The sequence below is a fragment of the Camelus ferus genome, chromosome X, assembly GCF_009834535.1.
Source record: "Camelus ferus isolate YT-003-E chromosome X, BCGSAC_Cfer_1.0, whole genome shotgun sequence".
Lineage (NCBI taxonomy): Eukaryota > Metazoa > Chordata > Mammalia > Artiodactyla > Camelidae > Camelus > Camelus ferus.
This window is the reverse complement of record NC_045732.1, coordinates 91,955,146-91,965,470: the sequence shown is the minus strand read 5'-3', so window position 1 is coordinate 91,965,470 and position 10,325 is coordinate 91,955,146. Positions and strand designations below refer to the sequence as shown.

The 10,325-nt window shown below is 44.1% G+C and overlaps 1 protein-coding gene across 2 annotated transcripts in view; it reads right to left on the bottom strand.

Moving 5' to 3' along the window:
- The window catches only part of AIFM1 (apoptosis inducing factor mitochondria associated 1), a 28,174-nt gene that overhangs the window by 3,942 nt on the left and 13,907 nt on the right, over window positions 1–10,325 (bottom strand). For both annotated transcript variants that reach the window (XM_006191751.2, XM_006191752.3), the window contains exons 7-13: window positions 6,277–6,361; window positions 5,565–5,641; window positions 4,537–4,645; window positions 3,684–3,791; window positions 3,254–3,342; window positions 2,653–2,793; window positions 917–1,059 (exon numbers count right to left, since the gene is read on the bottom strand). In XM_006191751.2, the coding sequence (XP_006191813.1) occupies window positions 917–1,059; window positions 2,653–2,793; window positions 3,254–3,342; window positions 3,684–3,791; window positions 4,537–4,645; window positions 5,565–5,641; window positions 6,277–6,361 (752 nt within the window). The remainder of the gene's footprint in view (window positions 1–916; window positions 1,060–2,652; window positions 2,794–3,253; window positions 3,343–3,683; window positions 3,792–4,536; window positions 4,646–5,564; window positions 5,642–6,276; window positions 6,362–10,325) is intronic.

Sequence of the window (10,325 nt, the reverse complement as noted above, 5' to 3'; positions counted from 1 at the left end):
CTGTTATCATCATGCTGTTCCTAATATGCTAGGAACTTCACAGAATACTTGTGGCACAGGCACACCATGGTTTTGTAATCATCTAAGCTACTTGAGCTGTTTTGTTTCTGGTGCTCTACATTTTGTTATCTTCTTGGCCACAGAAGCTCATTGGACTGGTGTCTTCAGAGAACAGTCTACAATGACTTCTTGGATTCTGTTTCTGGGACCTGACTGATAATTGTAGAGCTATGAACTACTTTTTTCCTAACTGCATTATCTTACATGTGTTGACCCTGAAACCCGTCTATTATGTTTTTTGCTGCCCACTCATGAAACAGTGTGTGATCGTCCTAAAGTGTACTCCCATCAGCTGAGAATTTCCCCAACAGAAGCTGCTTACAGGCTTCTGGAATCTTGAAGTTTTTTATGTACCCCATCTTTCAAATCAACAAGATGACAGCAGGCCAAATGGGCCCAGCTCCAGTACTCAGGAATTTCCATTGCTAACTTTTCGCTCTCCAGAGAGCTGCCTATATATGTTTGACTCTGCATTGCTGGCCTTAAGGGTTACATATGAGTGGTCTGCCTCTTTTCTCAGTAGGTTGGGCTCATTAGAGTTAGCAGCAAAGAGCAAGTAAAATATACTGCCCCCCGCGTCTAAGAGCATAGCTGTGTACTACCTACCGTAGCTGGAGCTCTGCACTATTTCAGCAGAAGTACTGATGCCATCTCCATTCATTCATTTCGTCTAACTTGTGCCAACTGGAACCCTTTCACCAGAAGGTGGCTTGGGAGTAGAATGCATGGATACGAGATGGAATTTTCCCCACTGTGTATGAAGCTAACTGACCCACAAGGAAACCACATGACATAACTCTGGTTCCATTAATTTTGTGTTCTAACCAGTTGAGTCCTCAAGGCACAAATCTATTACCAGAACATTGATTGATGCCAGTACGGCTTAGCAGCTCCAGTCATATTTTCTCCAGCCAATCTTCCGCTCACAACAGCGTGATCGTGGTGCTCTACCCGCCTCCTACCCAACTTGATATCGTAGAAACATGCGGCATCTCCTGCCTTTGGATACAAATACATTACATGAGCACATGATAAAAAAACAAGTTAAGGACAGAATGTAAACTTCTGGGGCTCAAAAAATGCTGGCAATGTTCATGTTTTCCATCCACAGGCCAGAATCCTACCTACACTATCAAAAATAGTCGAGGTTCCATTTTTAAAAAGACATTCTATGCTTCCGTAAAGGTAACTGAAATCTTCAAGGCTTCAGCTTACACCTATTTCTTCTCATTCTGCCCTCAGCAGAAATAAGATATTTAATAACCATGATTTGCAGAATATTTCTTCCTGTGTGGAAACCAGTTTTTAGGTCTAACTGCCTCTTAACGTAGAAATCTTTTGCAAGATAAGATTTTTTTGGTCATTCAATATTCCTTCATTCATTCAACAAGTACTTATGGAGAACTTGCTCTGTACAAAGCATTATACTGTCTGGGCTGCAGAGACAGACCTGACACAGACTCTGCCCACGAGGAGTGTGTAAGCGAGTTGAGGAAGGTGCGGCACTGTTCCTCACTACAGTGTGCCACGTGAGAGAAGCGAGCTCAGTGTTTCAAGCAGAGAGAACCCCAGGCTAGAGGTGAACAAGGCCAGCTGCACAAAGGATGTGGTATGTGAGCTCTCTCACCCTTTGTTCATCTTTGTGGCTATTCAGACACCCCCAAAGCAACCTAAAAATCCAACATGTGAGCAACGGCGAGATACACTCTGAAATCCAGCTAATGGAATATTATATAGACATTAAACTGTTTCCAGAATCTGAAGCAACGAGGAAAAAACTTACATTCAAATGTTAAGTGAAAAAGAAAAGAATACAAATGTTTACATATAGTATGCTCATTGTGAGTGTCTACAACAAAGGGAAAAAACCCTGTGCGCAAGACAACAAAGAGAAGGAAATACACCAAAATATCAGTGGTTGCTGCAGGTGACTGTCCTTTTCTCCTTTTGGCCTAGGTCTTCCATATTAAGCGTGTATTGCTTTTATAACAAGTTTAAAAATCCAGTACACTTTACCTTAAAAAAAGAAAGCTTTAAGGGAAAAACACCCTTCAAAGTTCCTAGGTTTTCAGTTGCAGAGTCCATAATCAAACACAATACAGTTGTAATGATCTAACAATAGGGAAATTACCTCATGGTTCCTACATACCATAGTCTTGTTTGTGTCATAACACATTTTTAAAAACAGCTAAAAATAGTCTTCAAGGAAAATGAAAATGGAGTAATTTTCCTTTCTAGAGAATGTTATAAAACTCCCTCATCTCCATTCTCTAGACCCATGTTCAGGCAAAGGGAACAGCAGATCAGTCTGAAAGCTGAGCACGTGCGCACCAGGGTGATGCCGATGGCTTCGCCAACAGCAGGACCAGGAGAGCCCTACTGCTGTGGGCATGTGTGCCATTCATTTCCTTTTCCATAAGCCTGCAGCCTGAGGCCAGACCTGATCGGCAAGCCAAGCAGTTCACGTGTTTCTGCTCTCCACTCTTGGCCTCCAAACACGCTGACCCTATGTGGGTGAGCTGCTGCTAAGCTGTCACACACCACCAGGCAGACCTGCTCTCAGGCTTGGTCAGGCCATCATTGCACACTTACCACCCAGATGTTCGAGCGGGCCTGGAGCTCTGCATTTACCCGGAAGCCACCAAAATCAGAGTCTATCTCTAGCCCGCCAGTCTTGGCCAATTCAACATTGGGCTCCAGGCCCACAGCTGCCACTATGTGGTCAGTTTCCACCTGAGGACAAAATGAAATAATTTAGTCAGTTATCACAGTTTCCACATATACCTGTGGACAGAGCAACTGTACATCATGTCATCAAGAATTGGGGCTTTATGAAAAAATCATTGGTTAACTCTGGTAAACAGAACACATTTTAAGTTTCATTTTATAAAGTGCCACCCCCTCTGCACAGACATATTCCCTGTCATCTGAATAGAAATCTGCCACCCCAGTAAGGTCTCAAAAATCTGTGATACAGATAGAAGGGAGCAATGGGAAATGGTTCCTGTGTGTCTGGTCTGGCTCTCATCATTTTTATTTTAGTGGAGGACAGACAGTTCATTCAGAAAATTATGACAGGTTAATGGCAGCTGCCAAGAAAACTAATCTACCAGTATCAAATGAAGGAGTAAGAATGAGGAAAGGGGAGGGCAGGGTTGGAAGGTCTTCTGGCAGCCTGTCTTCCCCTCCTTACCTTCCGGCCATCTTTCAGCTTGATGAGTAACTTGCCACCGCTGACTCCAACTGATTGCACAATAGCATTGGGCAGCACCTCAACCCCCTCTGTAAAGGCAAACAAGACCTGAGGCTGAGCCTGTGGGCCTACCACCTTCATGACGAGAGCAGCTGACGAGAGGCATCCCCCGTCATAAAACCAGTAATGATCAGTACGCAGGCAGCCTTGGAGAGCCACGAGCACCTACACCCACAGTTCACTTCTAGCGCTTCCAGGAATCTGGTGCATCAGACTCAGAACACCTACAAGAAGCTGGCTGACTGGAGAATGATGGAAACATTTCATCTGCTGGCTGCTATGCCTTATGTCAAGGGGGTTCCCAAAGAAGCAAACTTTGCCTTAGTCCTAACTCAAGGCAAGAGTGGGAGCATGTGCAAAGAGTGTCTACCTCGTCTGACTTTTTCCATGGTCCAGTTGCTGAGGTATTCGGGGAGGATCTTTCCCATATTTCCTTTCTCAGGGAAGAGCTGAATCACTTCTGTGCCTGAGGCTCGAGCTGGGAAGAAGAAAGAGAGTAGGTATAGCAAGAGGCAAAAGCCAATCCTAGGAAGACAGGAAGAGAGGTAAAGGAGCCGCAGGCAGCTATTTATTGCACACAGGGCGATGCCACGACCCAGGCCAGAGCTCCCATTTGTGGGGCACTAGGGCACAAGGGCATCCAGAAGGCAAATACGACAGGTGCCAGAACTTGCCCCTGGATTCAACTACATACTGTGAACTCAGTGCACTTACACCGAGACTTACACACGTGCCTTGCAAACTCTGAATAGTAAGCGCCCTCCCGAGAAGATGCCCTGATTTCACACAGCTGAAAAATAACATTAAGAAAAATAGTTGCCACAGAACATTCATACTGAAACTCACAGATCTGTCAAGCTGGAATCATCGTGTGTCTGAAGGAAGTCTCTGACTTTTACAGGGAGCAGCAGTTCAAAGATACATACACTTCTGTAGTCTATATTGCCCTTACCATCTTAATAACTAACTTTCCTTAATGTTTTATTTCTAAGGAGTCCTGGCCTAGAGGTGAGAGGGAAGGAAAGAAAACAGTGCTGCTCAGCCACTCAAATGACAGCTTTTCGGTCACTAAGGCATCCCTCATTAGAACTAAGCTCAGTGATTAGTTTTTCAGCGTATAAACCTTAATCAAACTCTTTCTACTGATCCTGGCAAGTGCATCTCTGAAAAGCATGTGACATCAGACCAGAGAAAGAAAATCAAGGTCACTCCCCAATACTCACCCTTTCTGCCAAGAGCACAGGCCAGTTCGCTACCAAGGAAGCCCCCACCGATTATCGTAATCGACTTGACTTCCCGGGAAATCTTCTCTAAGGTTCTAAAGTCTCCAATCTGCAGGATCACACCAGTTTAGTCCATTGATTTCCCAAAGGGGCACAGGGTAATAATATCAGGAAATATTTTCTGCTAAATCTTTGACAACATTAATTTACATATAATATCTTCTCCTTATAATCAACTGGCTTAATTACAGCCTCTATTTTATTGATGTAAATTTCTTTCTCCAATGTAACACTCTTTCTAGTAACTGTGGTTCCCAACTAGGGGCCAATATGCCCTCTCTCCCTCAGGAGACATCTGGCAATGTCTGGAGACATTTTTGGCTGTCACAACTGGGGTGGGAGGGGACTATACTTGCAGCTAACGGGTAGAGTCCAGGGACACTGCTAAACACCCTACGACACACAGGATAGCCCCTCACAACAAACAGTTATCCAGTCCAAAATGTCAATGGTGCTGAGGGTGACAAACCTTGTTGCATTAAGAACTTAAAGGATAGTACAAATCTTTTCAAATACCCATAGCAGCGGCTGAAAACTTTCTGCAGTTTTCATATGTAAAGCATGGTGTTAAGAAGCAAAACCCCCTTTCCTTTTTCACTTAGATACTCTTTTCCCCCCTAAAGTCTCCACAATAGCACTTGCAATGAAAAATGCCAAGAGGCTATATGGAGTTCCAATGACTCAAACGCATTAGGAAAAAACAACTATGGAAGGGCGATCAGAAGGAACTATACAAAGCAATAAAGAAAAAAAAACACTAAATGTTTTTTTCTCCTAGGAGCTTAAAACCCTCGAGTGAGGTATTTGAGGTGCAGAGAGAGGAAGTGACTTGCTCAAGGCCAGATAACAAGTCTGCCGAAGAGCCATAAATAGAACTTGGATCTCCCAATTCCTGGGTGGGTACTTGGGGACCACAAGATTATGTTACCTCTTCAAAGCCAACACAACGAAAGCACTAAAGCAATTACCTTTCTGAAAAGTGTCGTTCTACTCCTCACCTCCGCCCCAGCCCTATCAATGGCAGACAGACTTCTTGGAGTGCCTCCTGGAAACAAGAGAAAAACTCTTTAGCCCAACAGGCCGGAGCTAGCCCAGACGATCCCCCGACAAAGGTGGTGCTGTGGTGTGTACAGCAGTTATCAACAGGATATGAGGCTTTGTTTTCCTTCAGCTCGCCCCACAGTGGGCTTTATCAATTTCCTTTGAGAAGCAGATTTGAGAGTCTCTCTTCAAAGGGCCCACCTTCCTCATAGATGGCCAGAAGGCCTCACTTTTTGCTTCCCCTTCTCTTTGAGTTTCTCATGAGGATTCATCAGACAGGACAGCTACATTTGTTTAAGCAACAGCTTCAGTTTCTTCTCTTGATTTCTGACTGGAACTGGCAGTGAAGCCATGAGGCTATCTCACTTTCAGGGCAGAGGGCCAAGGTTAAGGGCTAAGCAAGGAGACAAAAAAACAAGGCAATCCTCTTCAATATCCATCCATGCCTTTGCCAGAAGGAACAGTAAGGCTAATCCAGAGGGGCTGTTGATCAGGTGCTTGCAGTCAGCCCAGCTTTGCACCAAAAGACACCCACTTCAGAGAGTTTGGGTTTTGATTTTCTTAAGATTGAGTAGTGCCTTTATACTAAAATTTGAGGGAGCTGTATCAGGGAAGAAAGTCACCTCCAGAAATACTCACCTGTTGCAATCAAGCACTTTTCATAGGTTATTTGAGAGCCATCGTTAAGTTTCGCCGTGTTGCCTCTCACATCCAGCTGTACTACCTGGTAGTCACACACATATGCACAGAAAGATACAGGGATAAATTTAGCTAAAAATTTTAAAAACTGATATATAATCCCCATTACATAAAATTCACCATATTGAAACATACAATTCAGTGGTCTTTAGTATATTCACAAGGTTGTGCAACCGTCACCACTATATAATTCTGGACCATTTCCATCACCCCCAAAAGGAACCCTGTACCTATCAGCCGTCAGCACAATGAGAAGAGTTAGTTCTTGACCAAAGGTGATCCTTAAGAAACCATTTGTAAGTAATCACTGGCACTACAGTTTCTGGTACCCAGTTCCTCTAAGTGGTCATAATTTCCTAAGCAGCCAACATCAGAGCAAATCTCCACTGTCTCAAAGTTCCCGCCCAATTTGTGGAAATGGAGAACAGGGACAGAATTTTCTGCCTGGCTCTTTGGGACTCTTGCCTCTTTGTAAACAATTCTCCCACATCCTCAACATTTTTGAGGGATTCTTTCTCCAACTTCTAGCTTTCACTAAAACTGAGCTCCCCATCCTCCCAGACAGCTCATACGTAGAGACTGCTCACTCACCCACACTCCTCCCCGTCACAAGGCCAGGAGACGGTGCTGGCTGCTGCTGGCTGCAGGTTACTCTTGTACCCTCTCATCCCCTCTAAGAGACATCAACCTATATCTCTATCAATCAGTGTCATCCAGCCTCCTTCTGGTCACGCCTCATCCACTGAAGTCCTTGGCACCTGGATCATACTCTTCCCCTGAGTCACATGCAGAATTCTATCTCAGACTTGTACTTCCTTCCACCTTATATATCTCACTCTGTCACCATTTTCCATCCTTCCAGTTTTCTCTCAGTCTCACTGTCACCTATACTTGCTTTTGATTTTCTCTATTTACCCAGCGGGCTGTTTCATTCCTAGTAATCTGGGCCTACAGTAGACCATTCACACTGCTTCTGCCAGCACCCCGAAGTCCGTTGCACCTTGCTCCTTCTTATGGTGAAGAGCTTGAGCTTTGGAGTCAGAGACGGGTTTTTGTCTCTGCTCCACTCCTTACTAGCAATGAGACCATTCATTCGAGGCATATTTATTAAGCACCTAGTGTGTGCTGGGCACTGTGTTACATGCTGGGGACATAATGTTTAGAAAAAGATACCTTTCTGCCTTCAGAGTGTAGTAGCCAAGACAGACAATTTAACAAGCACGACAATCAAGAGTGAGAAATCAAGAGTGAGAAATCCTCTGGTAAGGGCAGTGCAGACTGCACTAGAAACATATGACAGGTGCACCTAATCAAGCTTTCCAGGGGCAATGACATAAACTGAGTCTGGATGGGTGAGTAGCTTCTTTAGCCGCCTTTGATTTGTCCTGGGTAAGTGCCCTCTTCAATCCAACCCTCGACTCAACTGTCAAGCCGCTCACTCTCAGATAACCAACTGGTATCCTAGTTTATTGAAAAAATAAGCAAAGCCATTAATGTGATTTTCCTCAGCTTCCCGTAACAGTTCCCACCTCCTAACCCCTGAACAAAAACTTGACTTCCTTTCTTGTAGCTTCTGGGATGAGGTGGCCTTTCTGTTCTGTTTCTATGCCTGACCCCCAACCCTTCTTTTCACTCCCAGAACATTCCCGTATTAGTCACTCACTCACTCCCCACCTCTCTCTCCTGACATCTTAGACCTCAGCCCATTAACATGTTTAAGTCTGTACCATCCTAAATGCCCCACCTTTGATTCTCTGTCCTCCTCAAGTTTCTGTCCAATGCCATCTCCGTTTTCTCATGTAAACTTCCTGAAAGAGTAGTTTATCCTCTTCTCTAACTCCACGATGATATTTGAACAGCTAAACATAATGGGTCATTTTACAATTCTTTTCTTAGCAGCTTCTTTTGCTGCAGTAATACTATGAATCACATCCTACTTCTTGAAACTCTCTCCAAGCTTGGCCCCTGCCTTGGGCTCCTGACATACTGCCCTTTCAAATTTTTCCTAGTCTCCTTTGTGGACACTTTTTCTTAAGCCTGTTTCCTAAAAGTTGGGTTCCCCAGGGTTCTATCCTTGCCTCACTCTTCTTCGGACGACTTCAGTTCTCTGCGGGAGGCCTCACCTGCTCTCATGGTTTCAGCTCCTACACGTATGCAGATGATTCCCAAATCTCTACTGAGCCCAGACCCCTCCTCTGCACATTTAGTCATGTACCCAACTGCCCTCAGGACATCTCCACACAGATTTCCACTTCATACTTAACAGTTGCAAACTAAATTTTATCTCCCCCTTAAACTAGGTCTTCCTCTTGCCATGTCTCTCTCAGGTGGGGGTGTACCACCATCTACCACAAGCTGGAAATTAGAAAGTCACTTTTGCATCCCCCACCCTCCTTGTGTTCCACCTTCAGTCAGTCACCATGCCCTGCCAAGTTGGCCTCCTAAGCATGCCTCCAGTCTGCTCCCCACTCTCCACCACCTTTCTGTTGGGAAGCTATACAATGTTGTTATTAAGAGCTTGGGTTCTGGAATCAGAATTCTCCAATCAGAAAGATCTGGGCTCAAATTCTATCTCCACCACTTATCAGCTATGTGATCTTGAGCAAGTTGCTTGACCTCTTTTTAATCTCACTTTCTCTATAAAATGGAAATAATGATAGTACGTACCTTGTAAGATTACTGTGAGGACAACATGATGTAATACACGTAAAGCATTTTAAAGCTGTGCTTATTACCCCTTTATCATCATCCTCATCCTCACTACTACACTACTACATCATCACTACTACAGCCCTCATTTGGGCTCCCATCACCGCTCGTCTGGATGGTTATAATAGTCTTCAAAATGGTCTATCTCTAGTCTTGTCCCCCTGAGATCCATCTTCCTCACAGCCAACAGAGTGATTACTTATAATTCAACTCAACTGTTTCATATCCTTGTCTAAAACTCAACAGATCCTTGGTGACGATGGGATAAAACTCAAGCTCTTTCACACGACAGAGCTCTCCACAATCAGGTCCCTGTATAACTTCTTGGTTTCACCTCCTGCCACTCCTTAACTTGTACTTTCTGCTGTATCAGTACCTCGCTGCTTGTGTTTCCCTGCACCAAACATGCTTTTTTCATACCCTTGTGCTTTTGCTTATGCTATTTGTTTTTACCTGAATGCTCTTCATTTTCCTCTAATCTGGTGAATGCCTCTTCATTCCATAAGTTTTCTCATTTTATAAGACTGCCTTCTCCAGGAAGCCTTCCATGAAACCATCATTGTACTGGGCACACTTCCCAGTAATTCCCACAATGTACTGAATTTCTTTCTTACTCAAAATCTATGTGTTGTGATTATTTGTTCATGTTTCTGTTAGTCCCTAGAGGGCAGGGCCTGTGTGTTATTTACACATAGGGAATACTTAATACATAATGTCTTCTTACCAGCTTTTCCACAAACTCATATCGATCTTCTCTGCCTAACATTCCCTTATAGAAGTAGGCCCATCCCTATCAAAGGTCAATGCCTCCCTCCACTTGTGCTCTGGATCCCATCTACTCTGGGCTTTGCTCCTTCTGATAATCCTTCCCTCTCTCTCCTGGAACACTGCCATTAGTTTACAAGCACACTCTAGACCTCCTATTAACAAAAACAAAACAATACAACAAAACAAAACCCTCCCTAGACCCTAAATGCCCTCCAGGAACTGCCCCCAGTACTTAGGCACTCACCTTTGTAAAGTCTAATAATATTTTCCATGCTGATGTTATGCCTGAACTATTTTACTATCCTGAATAATATACATTTGTCAGTCCCCTATCATCAATAATCCCAAAGAAATAGTAGAGGGGAAAAACAGGAAGAAGAAGGGCAGAGGAGCAAATCAGGAGAAGGAACAGCTTCAGAGTCACGGTCTTCAATGATCTGACTTCCCTGGGAAAGTTTAGCTGGCGTGCTACTCTAGGCTTATGAGTTGTGCTTCCTCCAGGAAGACACACT